Source organism: Cyphellophora attinorum, assembly GCF_001299255.1.
Source record: "Cyphellophora attinorum strain CBS 131958 chromosome Unknown Contig1, whole genome shotgun sequence".
NCBI lineage: Eukaryota > Fungi > Ascomycota > Eurotiomycetes > Chaetothyriales > Cyphellophoraceae > Cyphellophora > Cyphellophora attinorum.
In genome coordinates, this window is record NW_017253229.1 from 154,584 (window position 1) to 179,394 (window position 24,811).

At 52.5% G+C, this 24,811-nt stretch overlaps 9 protein-coding genes across 9 annotated transcripts; 6 read left to right on the forward strand and 3 right to left on the reverse strand.

Annotated features, from left to right (window-relative positions):
• Nucleotides 1-975: 975 nt before the first annotated feature.
• On the reverse strand, nucleotides 976-3,600 carry AB675_297 (Mediator of RNA polymerase II transcription subunit 5; the record flags this gene model as incomplete). Its single annotated transcript, XM_018142993.1, has 1 exon — nucleotides 976-3,600. One exon carries the CDS (start codon nucleotides 3,598-3,600, stop codon nucleotides 976-978), a length of 2,625 nt encoding a protein of 874 aa, XP_018005937.1.
• Nucleotides 3,601-3,982: 382 nt separating this feature from the next.
• Nucleotides 3,983-6,997, forward strand: AB675_298 (Exosome complex exonuclease dis3; the record flags this gene model as incomplete). Its single annotated transcript, XM_018143004.1, has 1 exon — nucleotides 3,983-6,997. One exon carries the CDS (start codon nucleotides 3,983-3,985, stop codon nucleotides 6,995-6,997), a length of 3,015 nt encoding a protein of 1,004 aa, XP_018005570.1.
• A 1,357-nt stretch (nucleotides 6,998-8,354) lies between these two features.
• AB675_299 (uncharacterized protein) lies at nucleotides 8,355-12,417 on the reverse strand (the record flags this gene model as incomplete). Its single annotated transcript, XM_018143015.1, has 4 exons — nucleotides 8,355-8,644; nucleotides 9,851-11,916; nucleotides 11,963-12,239; nucleotides 12,324-12,417. 4 exons carry the CDS (start codon nucleotides 12,415-12,417, stop codon nucleotides 8,355-8,357), a joined length of 2,727 nt encoding a protein of 908 aa, XP_018006019.1.
• A 620-nt stretch (nucleotides 12,418-13,037) lies between these two features.
• On the forward strand, nucleotides 13,038-14,992 carry AB675_300 (High-affinity methionine permease; the record flags this gene model as incomplete). The annotated part of the gene is made up of 2 exons (XM_018143028.1): nucleotides 13,038-13,848; nucleotides 13,971-14,992. 2 exons carry the CDS (start codon nucleotides 13,038-13,040, stop codon nucleotides 14,990-14,992), a joined length of 1,833 nt encoding a protein of 610 aa, XP_018005364.1.
• A 1,037-nt stretch (nucleotides 14,993-16,029) lies between these two features.
• Nucleotides 16,030-17,409, forward strand: AB675_301 (uncharacterized protein; the record flags this gene model as incomplete). The annotated part of the gene is made up of 2 exons (XM_018143038.1): nucleotides 16,030-16,102; nucleotides 16,157-17,409. The coding sequence occupies 2 exons, from the start codon at nucleotides 16,030-16,032 to the stop codon at nucleotides 17,407-17,409; spliced, it is 1,326 nt and encodes a 441-aa protein (XP_018005391.1).
• Nucleotides 17,410-18,590: 1,181 nt separating this feature from the next.
• AB675_302 (uncharacterized protein) lies at nucleotides 18,591-19,589 on the forward strand (the record flags this gene model as incomplete). The annotated part of the gene is made up of 1 exon (XM_018143048.1): nucleotides 18,591-19,589. The coding sequence occupies one exon, from the start codon at nucleotides 18,591-18,593 to the stop codon at nucleotides 19,587-19,589; it is 999 nt and encodes a 332-aa protein (XP_018005989.1).
• A 457-nt stretch (nucleotides 19,590-20,046) lies between these two features.
• On the forward strand, nucleotides 20,047-21,051 carry AB675_303 (uncharacterized protein; the record flags this gene model as incomplete). Its single annotated transcript, XM_018143059.1, has 1 exon — nucleotides 20,047-21,051. The coding sequence occupies one exon, from the start codon at nucleotides 20,047-20,049 to the stop codon at nucleotides 21,049-21,051; it is 1,005 nt and encodes a 334-aa protein (XP_018005522.1).
• A 79-nt stretch (nucleotides 21,052-21,130) lies between these two features.
• Nucleotides 21,131-22,623, reverse strand: AB675_304 (CAAX prenyl protease 1; the record flags this gene model as incomplete). Its single annotated transcript, XM_018143070.1, has 3 exons — nucleotides 21,131-21,553; nucleotides 21,600-22,526; nucleotides 22,585-22,623. 3 exons carry the CDS (start codon nucleotides 22,621-22,623, stop codon nucleotides 21,131-21,133), a joined length of 1,389 nt encoding a protein of 462 aa, XP_018005720.1.
• A 1,690-nt stretch (nucleotides 22,624-24,313) lies between these two features.
• AB675_305 (uncharacterized protein) lies at nucleotides 24,314-24,676 on the forward strand (the record flags this gene model as incomplete). Its single annotated transcript, XM_018143081.1, has 1 exon — nucleotides 24,314-24,676. The coding sequence occupies one exon, from the start codon at nucleotides 24,314-24,316 to the stop codon at nucleotides 24,674-24,676; it is 363 nt and encodes a 120-aa protein (XP_018005437.1).
• Between the last annotated feature and the right edge of the window lie 135 nt (nucleotides 24,677-24,811).

Consider the following 24,811-nt stretch of genomic DNA (forward strand, 5'->3'; position numbering starts at 1 on the left):
TCAAACTGGATGGGCTGAGATCTGTAACATCACCCATGTCTTCTGTGCCGTCATGAGAAGTGCAGCCAAGCCACGGATGTAGACAGAATGCCCCCAAAGCACCTCTGCTGTTCGCATATCCTTGTCGCCCAGATGTTCGTAAGTCAACGTATACAACGCTTTGTCACCAGTTTCAGCGTGGGGGAAAGGCCCGCGGGCAGCGTGCTTATAGCCTGCCTCGATCCGAGAGGTAGATGCGATGCTCAAGCGGTCATCGTGTACACGATACCATCACTGTTTGAAGAGTTGTGGGCAGACTATACTGTTGTAGAACTGATAGCGAATGTCACAGTCGATGATCCGAGGCAGGCAGACAATCCGGAATGCTTGCGACTTCGGAAGACCATGCCAAGGAATTGTATCCCTGTCCGCGTAGGCGAAACTGCCAAGCTCTCGCTCCTCGCCAATCTCGCTTCTACGAGATCCAGACAGATCTTGAATGTTACCGACTTTTATTGGCCAACTAGAGAGAAGGGCATTCTAGAAGTGCCGAGGTCGATGTTCTCGGATCTGCAGTCGAAAGAGCGTCATATGATATATGATATAAGAGAGACCTGTACGGCAAGGCCATCCGATGGCTAGAGTGTCCTGTAACATGTCATGTCGCAAGGCCTTCACCCCGTTACGCTGCCGCTGCCTTGCAGGATCTTATCTTCGAATCGATGTTTCGATTGCTTCCACGAAAGGGTGTAGGTGCCACGTAGTTGACTGCATGGTAGTCATGGCCAACATGTGTTCTTTGTACTTGGTGAAGCCTTTGGCTGGTTGGTCCACTGCTCCGCGACTCTTGCATGACGGGGAAGCCGGACAAAATCGCTGACGTGGATATATGTTACTCCGTCGTCGAATTTGAGTTGACGGCATGTTGGCTTGTTTCACAGCCAGGGTTGGCAGTTTTGGTGGCACGAGAATCAGGTACTGTGCATGGTCGTGCAATCAGAACATCTCGTCAAGATCGAAATCGTCGATATTGCCCAGTCCCATATTGTCGTCCTGCATGAAGTCAAAGTCGAGCGCGTCAACGCCTTGCATATCTTGCATGGCGGTATCCACAGTGGCGTCCAGATTCGACTCTATGGCAGTCAAGGCTGCCGACTCGTTCAACATCTGATCTATGTCGTCGACTCCTTGTGCATTGTCATTGTTCTCGACCTGCCCCAGTTCTTGCGTCGGTGTTACGTCTGGTAGGTTGCCAATGTCGATGTTGGCTTCCTTGACTTTCAGCAAGCCTGCATAGGACGATACTCGTCTGAACAGATGGACTACCACTTCTGCAGTCACGTTGCCACGCTTCTGCAACGTTCGGCCCAGCAGAGCATGTTCTGCGTAAATCAGTAGAGCCAAGTCCTGAGACTCTAGCATGCAAATAAGTATTGCTACCAAGTCGAGTGCCCAGACAAATTCGTTCGTACCTGAAAACGACACCAGGATGTCGATCAATGTTTGAAGAACAGCTGCAGGTCCGTCTCGCGAGACAGCGTACTTGAGTGACAGGTTCGGGCCTGGACGAGCTACTGCAGCTATGATGTCTTGGCGTAAAGCTTTGATGTCTCTGGTGTGATATATTGGCATTGCAAAATTGCCTGGACTTTGCATCATTGAAACAATCGTTCCATGAATCGCATTGTCGGTGTCCCTAGTCAGTATCGGTAGGACTTGTGCAGCCTTCTCCGGATGCCCATGGCACCACCGCAAAGCGGACACCAGAGAGGGCAGCAAGAATGGCACCAGGAGGTACTCCAGACCACCTTTGAGATCATCGTCTGTAAGCTTACCCATCTGATGGGCCAACGCGCTCTCTCGAACAAGGAATGGGACCAGTTGGTAGAACTCCTGTGGGCTGCATTTGGTCGTCACGTCATCGCTAAGTCCTTCAGCAAAGTAAAAGTTGTCGATCCAGTCATCAAGATGTTTCTTGACCTCTGGACTCATCTTGTGAATGCCCTGATCGTTGCCTTCTCGTTCGAGATAGCGAGCGACGAATCCGTTCACACCCAGTTTGGAGGCCGAGTATCGGAGCCGACGCATAGTAGTTAAGATCAGTAAGAAAATACTACCGAACTCATCGTACAAAGGCTGTGACTCGCCATGGATGTCGTCCCAGCTCCACTCGTCCAGCAGGGTGCACAGCGGTGAAATCCAGAGCGATGGCTGACGGAACAGTGCAATAGCGCTGATTGTGGCTGGTCTTCTCACTAAGGTTTGAGCCAGGTCTTTGAGATGGCGGTGATCTTTGCCCCTAGCATATGCGACCATGATTTCGGTCATTGCTTCGGCAATGGCCACGCCGTTGCCATCCGAAGTCAACAACTCATCGACTAGCTTGTCTAGTTTGTCTGCGGAATGAGTGTTCAGCTGCCCTAAGACCTCGTCCTTCGTTAGGAGCTGCTTGGTGAAGGTTGAATCATTGCTGTCGATGATTTGAACAGCCTTCTCCGGGGATATCATACCATGCAGCGAGCAGGCATGCACGAAGCCTTGGGCACAGCGCATAGTAGTTGGACTCAAATGCAGTTGAGATGACGCCGTAGTCAGCGCCTCTTCCGATGAGAAGTTCTCGAAAGAGGATTGCAAGATGAGATTCAGGGTCAGTGGCAAGCGGTTGCGGACGTATAGCTCAATCTGCTGCAAGACAAGCCCCTCACTTTGACCAAGTACGTGGAATGCTGCGAAGAGCAAGTCGACAAACATAGCCGAGTAGTCGTTACCATGCCGGCCAGCCAGAAAACCAAAGACGGGATTATCGCCAACTGTGTCACCCCTGCTGATCATCTCTTGGAGCATTGCCATTGTGCCAGATCTCGAAGCTACCACCTGAAGGTCTGCAACTGTGGCTTGAAACTGCATGGCACGCATGTCATCGGTCCCATCCTGGCTGAAAAGCGCTATGTGCTTCTGCACCTCACTCAGGTTGCCGAATAGTTGAGGCGACAAGGCAGAAAAGTTCGCGGTGGCTGCCTCGACAGCGCTGGCGACCAACTTTGTGAGCTGCGTCTGGTCATCGTTCGAGCTGTCTTGCTTTTCATTTCTTCCAGAGAGCAGCTCTGTTCCCGGACCCGTAGCACACAGGGTTGCCAGTAATGTTCCGACTGCTTCCAGAAGAATGTTATTTGGCATCTGAGGGCTTTGACTGCTCAATCTGACGATGCTGACCAGCCACTTCGCAACGACACCGAGGCAGTGCTTTGTCTGCACATGATCGAGAGCGAGATTTGCCGAAGCGAGCATTCTCGTCACATCTTGCGTTGTTTTGATATCGGCTTGATGAGGATGAGCTGTTGTAGTTCCCTCATGCTTGCGAGTCGACGCATTATATCGACTGATCAGGACCAGAAGAAAATCCAGAAGCTTCACTGTGTCCTGTCCGAGTATGGCTGCAATGTATCGCGGTGGCAGCGGATCGTTGGATGGGCAAAGCGTGGTTCTGACATCTAGGAGTGCTTTGACGATGGTCGTGCCCTTCACGCCAGTCTGGCGGCGGATCTGATCAGCAAACTCCTCGGCGGTAGATCTGTTGAATATGCAATTTCTGCAAAGCTCCGCAACTTCGGATATCGCCATTGATTCACACGGCGAATTATAAGTAGCGGCACCGAATAATCATTGTCGCCCGAATGGTCCAGCTCTGATGACTGAGCCGGCAACGCGTGCAGTACAATGCAGCCAGTAACGTATAACTGTGTATATTGTAGTCTATACGATTCAATGGGGTGGTTCATGCGGTGATGTGAAGGGGAAAGAGATCATTTATTATTTTGTTTAATTCAAGTTGACACCTTCCGCTCAGGCGGAGCGCGACGCGGGGCGCCGATGGCTCCACTTTCCGGCGGGTCTCCGGGCGGAGTCGGTGCCGCATTTTCTTTGCCGCAATGCGTGAGGGTGACTTTACATCAGAGCACCTCGGGAACTTCGCTATTCTACCCATTCGTGCCAATCGTTCGCAATGAAGAGCCTCAAGAGAGGACTGGCTTCGGATCCCGGCGCGGCCAATATCACAAGCAAAGTATTCCTCCGATCGACACGCAGCGGCAAGGTGCAGAAAGTGGTACGAGAACAGTATTTGCGAAAGGACATACCTTGCTCGTCGCAACTATGCTCAACATGCCCAGCGACCGCGGCTACAGACGTCCATGGCCAAGTGCCGCCGTTCGTTCTGTCGAAGCGCCCTGTCGGAATCAAGTCGTTTCCCAATGGCCACTACCTCATACCCGACACTAATGTTCTCTTAACCGGCATGGATGTCTTTGAGGATACAAACAATTTCCACGATGTCATCGTTCTACAGACTGTCCTGGAAGAGCTCAAGAATCGGTCCCTGCCTCTATACAATCGGCTGATGGCTTTGACAAAGAGCGAGGAGAAAAGATTCTACCTATTCTTCAATGAATTCAGATCCGAGACTAACGTACGTCGAGAAGAAGGCGAGAGCATCAACGATCGAAATGACAGGGCCGTGCGAAGAGCAGCAAGCTGGTATACCTCTCATCTATCGGCAAGCACCAAGAAGAAAGCGCCCACAATTGTAATCCTCACCAACGACCAGGACAATCGGAGGAAGGCCAGGGCGGAGGGCCTGCCTGCTCTGTCGCTGCGCGAGTATGTGTCAGAGCTGGATGACGCAGATAGACTACTCGATATGGTCGCCGAAGGTCAGGAAACGAAGCAGCTGGTTGGTGAACTATTTTACCCGGAGTATTACACTGCGTCAAGACTCGCCACAGGTATCAAGAATGGTACGCTTTATCAAGGCTTCTTTCACGTGTCCGCATACAACTATCTGGAGGGGACAGTCAAGACCGCTGCGTTCGACAAGCCACTGCTTATCTTGGGTCGCGAAAGTAGCAATCGTTCTGTGTCCGGAGATATTGTTGTGGTTGAGATGCTGCCGAAGGATCAGTGGCGGACAGCTTCTTCCAAGGTGGTCGATGAGGAAGAGGTCAATGCCAACGAGAATGCCGAAAATGAAGAGACAGGCGATGTGGTTGTGACTGAAGCCGAGAGGGAAGCCTTGCAAGCGGAGGCAAGAGATGCTCAGTCTGCAGGATCTGAGTCAAAAGCTCAACCGACCGCGCGAGTCGTCGGGGTCACGCGAAGAAATTGGAGGCAATTTGTGGGCACTATCGACTCCAAAGCTGCAATCTCTGGTGGCCGACAGACGACAGTGTTCCTCATGCCCATGGATAAGCGAATACCCAAAGTACGCATACGGACACGTCAGGCGGATGAGCTGGTTGGCAAGCGACTGCTAGCAACCATAGACGCGTGGGATCGAGACAGCAGATATCCGATTGGCCACTACATCCGATCGTTGGGTGAATTGGAGACAAAAGAGGCAGAGACTGAAGCTCTGCTGCTGGAGCACGATGTGCAGTATCGTCCATTCCCAAAAGCAGTCCTGGATTGCTTACCTGCCGAAGGCCACAACTGGAAAGTACCTCAGGCACTGGACGATCCTGGATGGAAAGGCCGCAAAGATCTACGAGAACTTCTTGTATGCTCGATCGATCCTCCCGGCTGTCAGGACATCGACGATGCACTGCATGCGCGACAGCTACCTAATGGCAATTTCGAAGTAGGCGTACATATTGCTGACGTTTCACACTTTGTTCGTCCAAGCAATGCCATGGACGCTGAAGCCACAGCGCGAGGCACGACAGTGTATCTAGTCGACAAGCGCATCGATATGCTGCCGTCGCTGCTCGGCACTGATCTGTGCTCGCTGAAGCCTCACATCGAGCGATTTGCTTTTTCGATTTTGTGGGAGCTAACTCCAGATGCCGATGTTGTATCAGCGTCATTCACCAAATCGGTCATTTACTCGAGGGAGGGCTTCTCATATGAGCAAGCACAAAAGCGTATTGACGACAAATCAGCCACAGATGATCTAACGCAGGGCATGAGAACTCTGTTGAGTTTGTCCCAGAAACTGCAAGCCAAGCGTATGGCGGCCGGTGCACTCAACCTGTCGTCTCCTGAAGTACGGATTGAGGCAGACAGCGATGAGACATCGGATGCCCTTGCCGACATCAAGACAAAAGCTTCGCTCGCAACGAACTCTCTCGTGGAGGAGTTCATGTTGCTCGCGAACACTACAGTCGCTCGGAAGATTCAAGGCGTCTTCCCTCAGACGGCTCTACTGCGCCGACACGCGGACCCCCCTGCGAGCAATTTTGCGGAACTGTCTGATCAACTCAAGCGCATGCGGGGGTTTGAACTTGACGTATCGAGCTCAAAGGCTCTGGCGGAGAGTCTCGACAAGTGCGTCGACCCTGCGCATCCGTTCTTCAACACCCTCATTCGTATCATGGCCACGCGATGCATGACGTCGGCAGAGTATTTCTGCAGTGGAGAACACGCGGAGCCCGAATTCCGCCATTACGGCCTCGCAAGCGACATCTACACACATTTCACGTCACCCATCAGACGATACGCGGATCTGCTCGTCCACCGCCAGCTTGCCTATGCTATCCAATACGATGGTCAAGGAAGCGAAAGAGTCGACGAAGGTCTACGGAATAAGTCAAAGTTGGACAAAGTCTGTGCGAACCTCAACTTCCGTCACCGGAATGCTCAAATGGCCGGACGAGCCAGCATCGAGTACTATGTTGGCCAAGCTCTTAAGGCTCGCGGTGAGAAGGCACCCAACAAGAAGATCGAAGTCGAAGGCTACGTCATGCGCGTCTTTGAGAATGGCATTGTTGTCTTTGTTCCCCAATTTGGAGTCGAAGGTCTCGTTCGACTGGAAGACTTTGAGCTGCGGAAGGAGGTGGGTGCAACAAGAGAGAGCGAGTATGATGCTGATGCACACACTTTGACTGTCTTCGAGAAGGACCAGCTCAGCGATGGTGTCAAGGTCGAGCTCTTCCAGCAGTTAAAGGTCCGCGTGAGCTCTGAGGAGAAGGGCGGTATTCGTGAGAAGGGCAAGCGACGAGTCAGAATTGTCGTGATATCCTCCTGATCACGCATGATTTCCATGCAGCTGTCAGACATCTCCTGGGAGCTTCTGTTGTCTGGCCGTCAAATAATGGCATGAGGTTGATCGCGAAGTATTTCTCATCCACGCCCTCAGCCACACTTTCTTTGTTCAGACCACTGAACCCTGTCATCACAAATAGCATCGGACTGTCATCTCGAACGACAAAGACTCTATGTTCCACGATCTATTGTTGCTCCCTTTGTCTCGTGAGACCAGAAAGACAAGTACGGATGGCTTCGCTGCGATTATGCGTGGAAGTATACACCATCGCAATCAACAGCGCTCTTCGCAAGAACCATCACTTCGTCAACATGTGCAACATCCACACCTTCTACTACGTGTGCGGACACACCTACCTCCGCACCCTTATCTCTTGTCCCAGAGCCGTCGATCAAGCCATTGCCGCCAAGAAATACTCAGAAGGAGGCCAGAATCACCTGTCTCGGCCATCTCCAATAGCGACGACGACCTAGAAACACTCTCTCCAATCCTCTCACCAAGCCATCCTCTCTTCCCGTTCTCGCCACCACCACAAACCCCACTAAGTCCGGCCCTCCAGCGACTAAACCCTTGTCCCAGCACAATCAACTCGCCATCTATAGTCCCCTTCGCCTGCGAGGCTTGTATCCAGCTTGAAGCTATCAGCAGCTCCGTCGCTGAACCAAGGGAGAATCGTGCGACTTACAACCTCGTGTCTTCGTGCAAGGCACGGGTCAGGCGGTATCATGGACGGACAAAGAGTGAGGTCGCGAGTCCGGTCATTACGAGTCCTGTGGGGCAGTGGCCGCCTAGCATTGACAGCTTTGAAGATGGGCTTGAGGACGGGAAGGGCAGTGATGACGAGGACATGAGTCCGGTTGCGACGACGTTCGAAACGAGGAGCCTATATGGAGAGAGCACGTGTGCGACGAGCGATATCAGTGCTAGTGCCACGAGAAGGCGGAGCGAGGCAGATACTAGTAGTGCTACGAGTCAGCACGCGAGGATCGCGAGCATGCGGAAGCGGATTCTGTTGAGCATGGGGAGGTCAGTGGAGGAGGCTGGGTTTGGGAAGGGAAGGGAAGGTACTGCGTTTGATAAACAGTGATTTCGCGTCAGCCCAGTACTGTCAGATCATACGCGCATTGTGTCCAATGGCGAGAGACGTTTGCAAAGGGCAATTTAATATTATTCATTACTGTCAGCCCGTGCGTCCGCTCTCGTTCTCGCTCTGTGGGTATAAAACGAATCCTCCCAATCATTTTAGTTTCTCCAAACACTGTAACTCCGTGCCGTTGCTTGCTTGATGTTGATTATATGTCGTTGCCAACCCATGGGATGACCTCTGAATGCACAGCCCTTATGAAGCATAAGAGACCCGGTAAGTCGGCCCCATCATGATCTCACCGAACTTGCGGTAGGCCTTGAGCGCCTTCTGGGCCTTGGTGGCCTTCTGTGCTTGCTGGCCCTCAGATGCGGAGGAGACCGAGGCGCGCTGGCTGGTGGGGGTAGAGGCGACGTTGACGGACTTGTAGGCAGCCATTGTGTTTGTGTTTGGTGGTTTGGTGATGAGGTTGAATTGGTTTGGTGGTGGTTGTAGTAGTGATGGGTGGGAGTTGTTGGTTGTTGTGGTTGTTGTTGGTTGCTTGTCTTAGCTGATGCTTGCTTGACTGTATTGCTGGATGCTCTACAACCAAGTACGACGATGTGCGACCTCAGCTTATATACTTACATCCCCAGAAATAACAACCCCAGCCTTGTTCCAATATTGCAAGAAAATTCTCGAATCCATTACTCAATAACCACCACCCTACGACATCATAGTCACAAGGTGTAGTACACCAGGTACGCCTTGCTCACTACATGCACGCCTTGGCTCAAGACGAGGTACTAAATGTGGTGACACACACGCACGTGTGGCTGTGTGCTCCGCCCTTCAGCACGACACCACTCGGAAAAAGCTTTGTGTCGTAAATGCTTATGAAATTTCTTCGCCCTTTGACGACGAATGACGAGAGGGTGTGAGAAAATGCCCTCAGCCAGTGAAAATTCTGCTTGGCGGAGATGAGCTGAGAGCCAATCGAAGATCAGCTCTGACAATGAGAATCGGATCGTGTCACGTGGGCAGGCGTTCTGAAAAGATTTTATCCGCTCATAAGCGCATGTGGTGGAATTCATTAGGTATAATGTTTCAGTGCAATTCAACTTCAGTGCTATGCCACAGAGATTTCTCTCAAATTCTCGAAGAAACGATGATTGGCGACAGGCGTCTAGCCGTAAACGAATGCCACGCCGGGCTGGGTATCGTAATGCTCAGCTGGGCAGGATTGGTTGCATAAAAGGATTCGACCACGAACGCCTATCCATAAAGCATTTCCGCTCCAGTATAGCCTCTGCTACTACATTTGCCGCAATGCTCTTCGAATAGTACCAATGACCGTTCTGTCTCCGGAAGCTGAGCGATTGTTCCCAACACTGGTGTCAGTACTCCGTCGGCGCTCGGGTCGTTGATCGAGCTCGACTGCCGCCCTGCTGTTTGCTGCAGAGATACGCCGATCTAAAATTGTAGACGGTGTTGTTGACATGCTGGTTCTTGTCGATTGGCGTGTGGGTCGGGCCCCGATGCCCAGGTCTCGGCCAACTCTGTGGTGTCGCGAAGCGGAAGCGGCGATACTCCTCTTCCCGTTGTTGGGGATGATAATGTGGTAGCTGCGACGACACCGTCGTGATCAAGTGCACTTAAGTGTGGAGAAATGAGCTCGACCCCCGAATCGCGCCTTGATGCGTTGCTGTCCCGGAACGATCGCAACGCGCCCGTCGACGACGGGGATGTCGATGTGGTTGATGACGACGGACCAAGGGCCTGCGGTATGGGCGTCGCACTTGCCGCCGACCTGACGACGTCGCGAGAACTGCTATTGAGTGAGCTTGACGGTGACTGCGTAGAGCCGGATGTCTGGCCCGAGCCTCTGCCTCTGGAAGCCAGGGCAAACACATCAGCCCTCGCTGGGACCGGTATTGGCTGAGCAGGAGCGGCGGAGCTTCTCGTCGCGTCATTGATCCTCGGCTGGTCTGGATCGTCCTCTCGTGCTTCTCGATGTGATGGTAAAGCTGGAGGCTGAAGACTCGGCCGTGCCCCTGAAGTTGTTGTACTAGCTGTTGATGCTCTCCTCGAAAGATTTTGTGATATGTATTCTTCCCTCCGGAGAGGCCTGTTGGACCTATGAATGAAGGCATTGGTAGCCAGATTCGCGTTGTTTCTCTGCCTGTCGCGTAAGGCGAGGCGGAACTCTAGTGCCTTATCGAAAGCGACTTTCGCACTGAGATCGGCGAACTTGAGCACCACGTGTTCTGTCTGCCTGACTTTTATTGCCTTGTAGTCAGGACGTCGCGGACGTCTAAACGGTAATATGTCGAAAGTATTGGGATTCGGGTTTCCTTGCGCGTCAAGATCAGAAACAGTGATCCTGACAGGGACCTGGCGCTGGCCTCTTCCGACCCCAGAGAGGACTAATTTTGAGCACTGGCTATAATCGTCTTTGCAACGACAAGCATTCCGGTCGATATGGATGCCCTCAACCAATTCTATGTAGATGACAGCGAAGCAATTCCTGTGCCTTCCGTGTTCGAGCTGTGTCAGTAGCACAAGTGCGGACAACTTGATACTGTCAGCTATCCAGCCTTCTGGTGTGGTTGTGATAGTATTGGTTCGAGCGATAGATGGCGCAAAGCTCGGCCGTCGGGATCTGGAGGCGGACGCGCCGTGATCGCTAGTGCCATCAGGCGATGTAGGTATCGGAGAGCTTGGCATATCGGGTTCGCTCTCCAATACAATGGGGTCCTGCCATAGTTGAGCTTTTCCTTGACAAACAAAGGAATCCATGCTTGGGCCGAATTGGCATAGCACATTGTTCTCGTGGTGGGCAACATCATGGCCCGTAAGGGCCCCTTGGAATCTCCATAAGTCTGCCTCGTTCGCGAAGAGAAAGTCGGTGATCTCATTGCGGCAAAAGATCGAAATCTCGGGCGCGGTCAATGGCAAGGTCGGCAACGCATATCGAGGGATGAGGGTATCTTCGCGTGTATACACTTGCTGAGGTGCGAGGACTTGCTGACCTGTGCTGGTCCAAGCATCTTTCACGATGCGAAAATTCTCATCGGAATGTTTGTAGACCGTCACGAAAGACGCTGGCGAGCCGGCATCGGTCGCGAGTTCTATCCTGACGACACCTTCCTCGTTGGCACGCGGCGTGAGTGGATTGGGCTCAGGAGGAACGGTCGCAGCGATCGACTCTACCGGATCCGATGCTGGCCAGATCTCACACCATTCAGGTGGAAGCGCGAGCATGACCGCCTCTCCGAACGCTGTGACTTGCCCGTAGCGAATTCTCATTCTTATACCCTGGTCAATTCGGTTTATGGCATGTCTGTAGAAAACAGATCTCATGTACACCTCGCTACTTCGCATTCGGCTGATGAGCCACCGAGACTTGAGGAGTAGCAAATACTTATGCGGGTCTCTGTTACGAGCCAGCATAAACAGATCGAATGCTGTGTGCAGTGCGTCAAACGAGAGCTGGAGGAGCATCTCGTCGGAGTAGCCGCTTGAATTAATGGTCCGGAATGAGTTTTCGAAGCGTTCGGAGATTGCTTCAGTGGCATAATGTACGTCGGCGACAACATGACCGTTGGATAGATTGCTCTCTCCCACAAGGAACTGCCGCAAACGTCGGATCTCATCGTTGCTGTCTTGCGTTATCGTCAGGATCTCATCCGTGGTGCCAATCAACTCGTTGAGCCTGATGTCCACCCGAGTCAACAGATCAATGGACAGTCTGTCGATCACGAGCCTTATTTTCTCGCAGTGAAAATCAATGCGTCGTCGCAGTCTGTCCATTTTTGACTCCTGCTGCTTGACATGCCTATAGTAATGAGCGTCACTGCCATCTTAGGCCACAGGAAACGTACCACAAGATACTTTCGAAGGCATTCGCATGACGATCTCTGAACTGAATGTGCTCCTGCAGTAGCGTATCGCAAGCTTCCAAGGTATCGTTGAAGTTTCCGATCAATGCATCACGCTCATTGATCAGCGCAGAAGCCGAGGGATCGTAAGCTTCCCTGGCTCGTGCTTGGATCCCAGCGTCGATGTAGCGACTTTGCGCATCTTGCATGGACTGCTCAAGCCGCTGCAGAAGTGTTCCGAAATTGCGGACATCATTCTGGAATGCCCGCCACCGGACATCTGGCCCAAATATGTTAGTCGACGACGATCATGCGTTGGCTATAACAAAAGGATAGGCTTGTCAGAGTCTGCGCGTGTGCTTACCGGCTGCGTTATCTGCATTGAACCCATACTCGTAGATAATGAATGCAACACGCACAGCAGCTGCTATGTCAGTGATGCCACAATTGAATGCCATCGTAAGTAACTTCCAGGCAAGGCGTCGTTAATCAAGATGCCAAGACTGGTCCAGGCGCTCCCGGGCCCCGAAGCTTCCGGTTGGGCAGGGGCGGGGCGGCCCCGATCTTCTCCTTCCAAAGGTTCTATTCTAACCCTATCAAGTACGGGTTTCTTCGACTTGTGCAGTATGTTGGACGATGCAACGTTGTTACATGAAGAAAACGATTAGACGTGGGCATGGTAACCTCAAATCATGGACGACCGCGACACTCGATTGGCAGTACGAGGGACTAGGTCTAGCCCGACCTGCCAAGCTGCCACTGTCTCAAAGCGTCGCTGCCTAGTGGGCTAATCACCCTGGCGGTACTTTTTGACAGACAATAAGCCACTGCGAACCACAGAGGCGGCATCAAGGAGCCAATGACAGCCAAATACCGCTCAGCAGTGCTTCGAGATGCAGCTGTTGGCACCTCTTCCAAGTCGCAGCCACGTTAGTCGGGCGCACTACAAGGCTTTCTCATGTCATGCTAACGTTCCGGAAAGTATGCAACACGAGGCCATCCCAGCGTGTTATATGTCGTGTCCGCAGCCCAGTCGCGATGATGCTCGAGGGTCTGAATCACCACTGCCTGGCCCAGTATGGCCTTGACTGCTCATGAGGAAGCGTTGCTCGAAAGACCGACAATTGAGGCAATCGAACATGGCCACCAGCGGTTGGAAGATGCGCCATCAAAGCCCAGGCTGATCGGAAAATATACGATCGTCGCTCTCATCCTCAATCGGACCATTGGTTCTGGCATCTTCTTGACGCCGCACAGAGTCCTTGCTGGCACTGGGTGCGTTGGCGGAGCTCTCTTTTTGTGGGCTTTGGGTGCTCTATTGTCCCTCTGCGGTCTCTATGTCTGGCTCGAATGCGGACTGTCTATGCCCAGACAGCACATTCCGGGAGAGGAGGAGCCTCGTGGGGTACCACGATCGGGAGGAGAAAAGAACTTCCTGGAATTCATGTTTCCGAATTCAGGCCTACGACTGGACCATGTCAGAACGACGTGCTCGTTCTCAATCATGTTCATACTTCTGTACAACCTTTCTGGGAACGCAATATCCTTTGCTATCATGATTATGACCGCTTCTGGGATATACGATCCGAACGGGGTTGAAGCACCTGACCAGGGCAAAGCAGTCGGCATTGCGTGTGGCGCCCTATCAATCGTCGTGCTACTTCACATGAGCTCGAGACGTGGTGGTATCTGGGTCAACAACACTCTGGCTGCAGTCAAGGTTGCCCTACTTCTGGCCATCATTTGCCTTGGTATTGCCAAGGCGACAGGCAGATTCCCAAATCCCGAAGGCAACTCGAACGCGGAAGTGATCAGGCACAATTTCAGGCGAGATGTCTGGAAGACTCAGCGGAACGATGTCGCTTCATGGTCCAGCTCGCTAATGCTGTGTATGTACAGCTTTAGTGGATTCGAACAGCCTTTCTACGTGCTTGCCGAAATCGAAAGCCCAAGAAAACACTTTCCAAAGTACACTGTACTCGCCTTGGCCGTCGCATCGTACTCTTCCTAGGTGTCAACATCAGCTATCTACTTGTTGTCGATAAGGATCTTGTTCTGAACGATGCGACATACAAAAGCGATCTTGCTTCTCTCTTCTTCAGAAATCTGTTTCATGGCAACAACGAGCAAGCGACCAAAGCAATGGCCGCACTGATAGCGCTCTCCATATTCGGCAATCTAATCGTCATGACCTTCACGGCAGCACGTGTCAAGCAAGAGATCGCCAAAGAAGGCATACTGCCCTGGTCGCTCTATATTGCGACGTCGTACACGACGCCATACGGCTACTACCAGCGGTGGACATCCCGTCGTCAACTTGCGGAGCACGAAATTGAGCACGCTCCAACTGCCGCCTTCCTGCTACACTGGTTCACTTCAGTGCTGCTTATCGTGGTGACACTTCCTGTCAGAGATCCCCGCTACGCATATTCGGCGCTGGTGACCCTGTACACGTACACTATCGTGGGACTCCTGGGCTTCTGGGTCTCAGCAGGACTGCTCTATATCAACCTCCGCCGGGACAAATGGCACTGGAAAGAGAAACGGCGCTTCAAGCCCTGGCTGTCACCCTTGCAACCTGCCGTTTACGCACTTGCTTCCGCTTTCATGCTCATTACTGCATTCATTCCTCCAAAACCTGGATCGCCTTTTCACCGAAGTGTCACTGGAATCAGTTGGTACATCGTTCCGACCATTGGTCTTTCAGGCCCACTTTGGGGGGTGCTGTATTACTGGGGGCTTCTGATGTATCAGTGGAAAATTGGCAAGCAGCTCGAAGTGTCTCGCCGAGCCTACTGCGAAAAAGATCCTGATTGCCCAACGGAGTATGTGCAGCGGGCTGAGATCATCGACCACACTTGGATTATCACTGCAAGCGATCAGATGCCAGATGGCTTCGCAGAGACTGGAAAGATGGGACACACCATCAACTTGCGAGAACGGCGTGCTTCTGTCAGTGGCTTCGTGGGCAGCGACAGTGACAGCATGTTCGGTGGTAACAATGGGACTGGACGCATGGCTGACGGATTTTGATGTATTCAGACCGAGCAGCTTTTCATCTCAAATGCCGATCAAAGACGGAAAGCCAATTCCCAAATGCTCGCGCCGTTGCCTGCTCGAAACAAATGTTACGCCACAGGTGTACAATGACGTACCGTATCATTGACACAGCAGCCTCCAAGGACGGCATCGAACCGATCTGAGAGTCCCCCGAGAATTTCCTTAGCGGGGCGAACTAAAAAGCTCGTATTTTAGCGAAGTCCTGATCAGGCATATGATCCCGCGTTCCTGCATCATGGCCTCATCTGAAGTCCTTCAGTGTGCTAAAAATTGCGTGCTTGATCGATATCGAACACTGCCAGCCTGAACATTCTCGTGGTCTTATCACGGGCCAGCAAGCGAGGTCGCTCCGCATGACCTCGCACTGCTCAGCGAAACATGCCATGCCTTGGTCGTGACTGCCCAACGTGCTGGGAGATATTTGGCGTATCGCCCTTGCATTGCTCGGCGTGCCTTTCGGTCCACGACACGTGTCGAGATCCTGACTTCCTACGCAGGGGACTCTACCCCATTGACGGAGGAGGCCGCCTCCGTGCTTCCGCCGGTTGTAGTCAGCAAGTCAACAAGCACTATAAATTGATGCTGCTGCCCAGATATGTGTTCTTGGCCTGATTGAAGCGAGGTCTAAGTCAACCAGGCCTTGGTCGACGTCATACGCAGCGGACTTTACACACCCTTGTGCCGACCGCATGTTACCGACGCCACGATGTCCATTCAAGATTGGCCTTCTAGCTCGCAAACAGTCCTGTACATGTTTCACAAATAAAGCAGTTACTCACGTTGGGGCCAGAAACTAATACCATGGCTTGCAGAAATACCATGACTCGCAGGTTAGCTATACCCTATCTCGTATCATAAGGCGTGTGATACAAGCCCAGCATAGCTAGAGCATCTGGTGGCATCGTGTCTTAAGGTGATCCTAGTATCGCTTGCATACCATGCTTCGGTCAGCGTCTTCAGTATAAGGGCAGGGACAGGCTGTCTGGCATTCTGAGTCTTCTAAGTGCAAGATGATCTTCCGCTTGACTTATGCGTTGCTAGGTCTCGCTGAAGCTGCTTCAACACACTTGAACCAGTTTGCGAGTAAGAGACATTTGAAAACGATAGACGAAGAATTTCCATACTGACAATTGACAGGCCGTGCGGATTGTGTCAATGGAACTGTTCACACCGAGATCGGCCTCGATTTCCGGATCCAATGTCAGACTAGAGTCATTGCCGCAACCGTGCGAGACGTCGAACGCGATGACTTCGACGCGTGCCTCGAGTGGTGTTCTGAACAAGCTCGCCCTACTGCCCAGGTCTGTGGCTGGAGCATCGACGAGCAGCGATGTTATCTGAAAGAGAAGACCTCTTTTACCCAGGCCCTGGAGTACTCCCCAGACAATATCACTATGTTCGCAGACTCTGCAGCATTAGAGAATCGCACTTCGGATTGCCCATATGTTAATGGAACAACCCAAGTTGACGAAAACGGACTACAGTATCAAATATACTGTCAAACAGATTATCCCGGCAATGACTTCGGCTGCACTGATTGTAGCCCGGGCAGCAGCAACCTATCAATAACGCCTTTCCACACGGACACCCTGCTCGAATGCATGAACATCTGCTCCTGGAACGATCCGCTCTGCTACGGCGCTGTCTGGCTGGGCAACCTGGTTGGCGGCTATCGAAATTGCTTCCACAAGAAAACAAACGTCAGCAACGATCTCTCAGAAATTGTACGAAACACGAACGTAACATTCGCGATGGCAGTGCTGCCTCTTGCCAATATTCAATGCACTGACACCATATACACTTCGCCCTCAGGCGCGGCCTTCAACAGAAGTTGTGGGACAAACGGCGACGGGCCCCTGCTCGAACGCATTCATGCGGTGGACTTCGAAGGCTGTATGAACGCATGCGCAGACTACCAGCCCCAACATGGCGACGACAGGTGTGCCACAGTTGAGTACAATCCAACTTCTGAATCAGGCTTCCTCAACTGTAATCTGAGACCATATCTGTCAAGCGTGACACCAGATCCCGACTGGCGCACAGCCAGAATGATATCAAATGACAACAGCAGTCCGAGTCGTACATGGATTGCAGGCGCGGCGGTTGGTCCTGCGGTCGGTGTGGCGTTAGTTGGAGCTCTTCTGTTCTGGTGGTACAGGCGTCGGAAAGCGAAGAATGATAGCAAGGCTAAGGCGTCAGAAGCAGAAGCCCTGACACCGGCGAATGGTATACACAGGGACAAGCCTGCAGCACTACCACCGTACTCGGTGTCCAAGCCGGAGTTGGACTCTCAGTCGACACAGTTGTTGCCAGAGATGAGCCCGAGAAAGACTCCCGTTGCTGAACTGCCTGGGTCTATTGGTAGTCCAGGTCAGAGCGCGTCGAGGTGACAGGATCATCCTGAATGGAGCGTCCCGAGGAGCACCTTTTGGCATAGACTTGCAACTCCAATGTCTGGATGCCGCTGGATAAGACAGCCCCCGAACAATGCGCGAGCCATGCATAGCACCGTGCATCAGACAGTGTAGCCATTCAGCCAACGCCATGACTCAGTTGTAAATTTCGAGATGAGGCGATGGTGTCACCGAAGGTAACGATGTATCGCACGGTAAGGACGCTAATACTCGCCTAAATGTGGGCCTTGAGTAGTGGCCGTTAGCAATGCCCAGCCTGGCTCGTCTAATACTATCCCTATTTGATGATCAGGTCCGAACGCTCTCATCAGTTCCTTGGCCGCAGGGTGACGTGTGGCGGTATCGATAGAGGACTATCGCGATCGAGATGGGTTTGATCGTGGCTGAGACAGAGACCACGGCCTCATATGATACGTCCAGCAAGTCGTAACCATCAAAATAACAGACTTACAGTCTCTGAGCTATCAGAATCTCTCACGTCATCGCAGTTAGCTGAATTGTCAGCCGACACCAGCAGTGATGTCGGGCAGCAGTTTCTTCACAATGTTGGGATACTACTGCAAGTGCTGTAAGTCTCTACTTCTCAGGTCCTCCACTCACACCCTTCCCACGAACGCGCGTCTGATGTCCGTACAGGCGTTATCGGAATCAACCGCTTTGCCTTGATGCTTCTGATTTGCGTCTGTTTGCCGTGTACGTGCGGTATGAGTGCTATGTGGTCTGATGCTATGATGGCGAACCCGAAGTTCGTATATCCCAAAATGCCTGGCGCGGGTGAACAGCGCGAGCAAAATTCTGAAACGAGAGCACGGGGACAAGTCGGCGAGACTGAGCCGGACAGCGCAGTCTAGTGGTTGGCAGATCTGGCGACGGAGAAGATAGGAGGTTGATCAATGGAAAGCAACAGAGCGAACACGATTTCAGATTGCCTGCCAAGACTGAACAGGGCAAACTGCCGAGTCTGACGACAGCATTTGGTGGGTTACGAAATCACACGGCTTCCCGAGGCCGCGACCTGTACATGCCTTTTGGAGGTTATTTGATGTATGCCACTTGCGAAGCTGAGCTATTGTATGAATCACTGCAATTGCGCACGACAGCAGGTGAAGACATACACTCCGCCACTTGGAAACCAATAGCCAACCCAGGAGATAACCATGCCTGTCGCCAATCTCCATCTCCTGCACATTAGCCCAGCTCTGCCATTGAAGAGCGCTCTACAGGTTCTCTCGAAGACGAGCCCTGCTCCGCTGACACTCTCCGTGCCAGTGCGATGGATGATCACGCCCAATGCGCTCTCAAATGCAGCACCGTCACCACTACTGAAAGTGCCCTGGTCGATCTTGCTGATTACCCTCTCATCTGACTTACCGTCGGCAATCACTTCAAATCTCATCGACCACTACCACCTGCGCGTCGGCGTCCCTTCTCGCCTCATTGACAATTTCAAAAGCAAGAATGAAACCCTGCTTCACCCAGAGCCTTCGGACGTGCCATCACTCACTGGATCATTGGATTCGCCACGGTTCGGAAAAACGAGTCAGACGATCGAGCTGACTCCCGATGTTCTACAATGGATCCAGTCGATGCAGTCCCGGAGCGATTCGTGGCGGACGGGAGCAATAAGCATGCTTAACCTCCTAGCCTTCAAAGAAGGCCTAGAGTTCAAGGAGAGCTATCTCAAGTACGGCAAAGCCTTTGGTGAAGACATCGGGAAGAAGAGAGGTGGCACTGCGAAATTGGTCGGAAACGTGATTCAACCCACAGCTTCGAAGGGCAAAGGCACCTCTCCAGATGTGAAGCAGCAAGCGAAGGAATGGAGCGGTGTTGCACGTATCGGCGACTCCCCAAACAAAGGCACCTCTCCAGGCGTGAAGCAAGAAGCAAAAGAGTGGAGCGGCATCGCACGTATCGGCGATGACGCGGGCTCTTCATCCAATGACAACACGCAAGACCGCAAATGGGACGAGTTTGCGCTCGCACACTACCCATCGCTCAAACACTTCGCGGATATGGTTGGGAGCGAGGATTACCAAGCTGTGAATCTGAAGAATCGTGTGCCGGCACTGGCGGACACGTGTATCTTGTTTACTAGTGAGTTGCTCGCGCAGGAAATTTTGGCAGCGGACGACGGGACGGGTAAGGCGAAATTGTGATAGATTCCAAGCTGCGTTGAGAAAGATGGATTTGGGAAGGGAAAAGGCAGGGAGGAGATGTTAGGCAGTGAAAACGGCTCATCTTCGGCTCGAAGCAGCATCTCCGCATCAACTTTTTTGGCGCATCTTCAACTCGAGTCTCCGATTCTCGACTGTAGACACTGTATCACTGCTTCTGTCGGAGTTCCTAGACCGCTTGATCAGCAAGCTTTAGTCGCGCATGCTCAAGTCTGGTCACTCATATCGTCCGCTCTGCCCGTTGCCTCCGGTAGGCACATGCTGCCCGAATCCGTACTTCCCAAGTCTACTGCCTGAACCAAAGCATCAAAAACAGCAGCAGCGAAAGCACCGCTCGGGATTCGAGCACACCGGACACTGTGCGTACCAGAGCCATCGCTTGGCCACGGTGCTCATATTCCCTGCCTAGAGTGAACATCCACACCCCGGACACGTCGCCATGGCATTCGCCTATAACCCCGACCCACCAGCACACCTCCACAGCACCACCCGCTTGACCCACGCCCAAGCACACACCTTCCTCAAGAACTACTTGTCCACGGCCGACAGCAACCCAGCCTACCGACCCGACGCCGTCCTGACCGAGCGAGGTCCTGTCTCTAACAGCGCTGGCGCTGTTACATCCAGCGATGGATCGGGTGGGGGTGATCTGACGCTCACGAACTTGGGGAGGGTGCTGAAGGGTATGGCAGGAACTCGCGTCGGCGGCGCAGAGTTCAAAGCTTCACTCGAGGAAGCAAGGTCTTTCAACAAAGGGAAGCGGAAGGCGCCTGACGCCGCTGTGTCTGCAACGCTCGCTTCAGCAGAACAACGAAACAGCAATGAAAAACGGAACGACGGTGATTCCAATGGACCTTCACCAGCGAAGCGCCCCAGACAAGAGACCAGGGCTGACTCTAACGACAACGACGAGCCCATCATCGTCGAGGAGCCAACAGCAGAAGAGCCACAACCTGATGACGCAGAACAAGGCTGGCAAGACAAAGACGACTACGAGATGGCACAGGACGACCTGGTCGTTCCAGAAGCGGAGGCTGATGACGCGCAGCCGGCTGTGGGCGGGAACACTACGAGTGGCGAGATGCTGAGTTTGGCGGAGGAGGTTCTAATTAAGAGCGTGAAGGCGGGTGTCACTACAACGGGCAGGCGAGCTGATGTTGAGGACTCTGATGACGGACGTGAAGAAGCCAAGCGGCGGAAGGCTGGGTCGAAGAAGGAGAGGAACAAACAGCAGAATGGCCCTAAGCTGATCCCAGAGACTGAAAATGCAGCGTCACCAGAAAAATCGCCAAGGCGAACAGAGTCAGAAAGCGCAAAGCCATCAGCGACAATCGACACAGGCAAGTCTCTGGACAAGGTCGAGCGCAAGAGGATGAAGAAGCTGAAGATGGACGCGGAGAAGAAGCAACGGCAGCAGGAGCGGCTTGCTACAAAGAAGCCCTGAATCTGATCTCTTGTCGTAAGACCAGGCTGTTTGTACACCAGAGCGTTTTCTCGTGCTCTGTTTCCCCATATGAGCTATTCTACAGCTCGCGATCCGCCGCCTTCGTCACCTCCGACTTCTCATCCTCCTTTGTGACCTTCCCAGTGCTGACCCACCCCAGGCCTTGCAATCGTTCAGCCAAGATCGGATGGCTGTAGTGATAGGTCGCGTATATCCAATCCGCGTCCATGGTACTCAAGTTTTGCACCTGCAGCTTAATCAGACTCTTCGCCAACTCCTTCTTATACCCCAAATCGAGCGCGAATTTATCTGCTTCAAATTCGAATTTCCTTGAGATGATATTCATGCCGAGCTTGACGATAGTATCCATGGGTGCAAGGGCGTCGGAGAAAAGGATGAAGCCGATGATAATCGGGTGTTGGTTGTGGAAGCCGAACGAGGAATACAGCGAATTATTGTTGATGAAGATTGAGAAGAGGGCGAAGATGTAGAAGGTGTGTAGCTGGGCTGTGTTAGGAAAGAGGCGGACTCGGTCAAGGGGCGCTTACCTGGGCGATGATCATAAGTTTGGTGGTGTGGGAAAGGGCCCAGTGGCCTAGCTCGTGGCCAAGGACTGCTACAACTTCTTCGGTTTCGCTCTTTTCGATCAGAGTGTCATAGATGACGATGTGCTTCTTCCAGGGCAGTCCGAAGAAGTAGGCGTTGCTGTGTGCGCTTCGCTTGCTGCCGTCAATGACGTACAGGGAGTTGAGAGGGAATTTGAGCTTCTGAGCCAAAGCTTCGACGCCGGTCTTGAGCTCGCCGGGCTCCAGTGGTGAGAGCTTGTTGAAGAGTGGGAGGATGAATACTGGATAGACGGTCATAGCGAAGATTTGTACCGCGATGGTGAAGAGCCATAGATAGTAGAAGAACTTTGTGCCGGTAACCTGGATGATCTTGAGGAATGCGCTCAGTATAGGTGGGCCAAGAGCAACCATCAATGCCTGTGACTTGAGCATGTCTGTGAACCATAGCGATAGTTTCTGCTTGTTGAATCCAAATTTCTCCTCGAGTACAAAGGTGCTATAGTACGATGTCGGAAGAGAAAGTATCTGTGAGATGACGTTGAAAGTCAGGAAGAAGAGCACCGAATGTGAGATCTCGCCAGAGAATCTCTGAGGCAGGTATGCCGACCAGAGACCTGTGAGCGACCATAGCTTCGGCAGGACGTCATACTGGATGAAGACAAAGTTCTGAAGTTGCGAATAGAGACCGGAGATGAAACCAAATTTTGCTTTGGCGCGACCATATGCCTGTGACTTGTCGTGGGTTTCTTGGGAGATCTCTTCTTGTAGTGCCTTGGGTGGCTTCGTGTGCTGGAGTACTCGGTACTGCCGTAATGAGAGGAGCCCTTCGAGGACAAATTGGCCGACTGAGAAGCCTAAGATGACCTTCTTCCAGGGAAAGCCAGGCCGGTCGAGGAACTCTGCCAGGCGCTGATGAACGAGGTTAGCATATATGTGGACTGTCATCGGGTGTGTCTGGTGAGCCTACCCGTGGTAAGTCGCCCAGCGACTGTAGCAAGGACGCCATAATGCTGCGGTCCAACACAAACGGTATTCAAGACGAATGCAAAGGAATGATGAATGTGGATGACCAGACGTTGGACGGTACTTCTCGCATGAGTGAGGTTGATGCCGGCGAGCCTAGCAAAACCCTAACCCTCACGTCTCAACTAGACTTCTTCGACTTCACATCATCGGCGAATTCACTTGACAACTACAAGCTCAGCTCATTCCGACTCAATTTGCATCCTTCTGCCGCAAAAGCGCTGCCTGGTACGGAACAGCCAATTGCCGTTATTCTTGTCTAGATCGAGCTCAGAACCACCGCCAAAGACGCCACACCGGCGCACTCTTCACCATGTGCCGAATATGCGGTCGCACGATAAAGTGCATATTCGACAGTATGCCATCGCGCATCGCGCCCTTTCCGAGCAGCCGTAGAGCATTCAGCACAGCACGAAGGCTACCCACTACGCCACATGCCGTCAGACCAACAGCGCCGCTGGCTCTCATCTCCAGCTTTTCACGCCTAATCCTCTCCACAGCCACATCAAGGCCTTCAATATCGTCAGCACCATTTCTGACGAGCTCGTTTCTCCCCTCCACATCAGCCCGAGCCTTCTCCGCGACATCCTCTGCTGCCGGCAAACAGCGCATGGGCGACACATACCAGCCCTCGAGGCGGCGACAGAAACGGAAACACGGGTTCCTGGCCAGAATGCGGACGAAAAGTGGACAGAAGGTCATCAAGAGGCGGAGGGCTGCGGGAAGACCTGTTAGTTGGTAGGATGGGGACTAGGATGTTCTGTGATGAGGCACAAGGGAGTTAGCTCTTGTCATGTTTGCTGCCTTGGAACGATGAAAGAAGGAATATCCGCTTCATAGTTGGCAAGCACCTGCAAGCCGATCTATATATTTCGGCAAGCATATGTTTCCTACTGTTGACAACTTTCATCAGCCATCTATCGCACGACACATCTCCAGAAAGCAAAGCCAACGGACTCAAACCACCTAGCTCTGCACCATGGCGTGGGGCCCTATCTGCAGGTGCTTCACATGCAATACCATCCGCGAGATCCTCCCCCACATCGATCCCGAGTTCTGTCGATCAGTAGAGAGAGGTTTGCCTCAGCCAGTAGGAATGGATCACGACTACCTCCACCACCGGTATAAGATCGACTATCCGCTCTAGGTCAAGGGCATGAAAGAGAAGCTAGAAAAGATGGAGCTGGAATTAGCTGTTGCCGAGCTGCGATTGAAGATTGGTGAGGTCGAGGTCAAGCAACTGGAACTGGAACTCAAGAAGGCTCGGATTAAGATGGGAACTTGAGAGGAGTCGACAGCTCTACTTGACTTTCCGATGCAAGACAAGTGGTACGTGACACCAGCGGAAACCATGTGCGCTTTGTGTCAACACATGCATCTGTCTAACCGTGGCACTAGCAGAAACGCGGCTGGGAGACTGTTGTTCATAGGTATGAAGGAGAGATTTCTGTGGGAGCCCACTAAGAAGGTGGCATTTGTGCTGCTTAATGCCTTGTGTGAAAGGATACAGAGCAAATATTGAACATTGACAAGTGCCTGAAGCCTGCAAATCTTGTCTAGGCAAGATTGTCTCAATTTCTTGATCTGTGCCGAACTTCATCATCATCCGCCACACCGCCATCGCATCTCCCCACAGTACATCCAGCGAACTCAAGCCACCATCGTCCACCATCATGACCCAATCAGTCTGCACATGCTTCATGTGCAACAACATCCGCACAGCCCTTCACAACATCGATCCGGAGTACACTCGCTCAATAGAGAGACGACTGTCCGTGCCACAAGGCTTAGATCACAAAGCTCTCATCACACGATACAGATACGAATACCCAGACTATCTCAAAGCCATGAAAGCGAAGGTCGAACACGAGCTGGTGATTGCGGAGTTACAACTCAAGAAGTCTGAGGTGGAGGTCAAGCAGTTGCGATTGGATATCGAGACGGGGCGATTGCAGCGGGAGAAGGCGGAGGATCAAGTCAGGATGAACAGTTCAGTTGTCACAACTGGTCTGCTTGACTCTTTCGAGGAAAAATAAGTGGTGAGTAATCTCTGAGAGACCCGTTGAGGAGCTACTTCAAGTCGTGCACCTAGCTAACGTGCTGCCAGCGAAGTTGCATCACGTACGCATCACTGCAGAGCGGCAGAAGAAAGTCCACAGCGATAGAAGCGA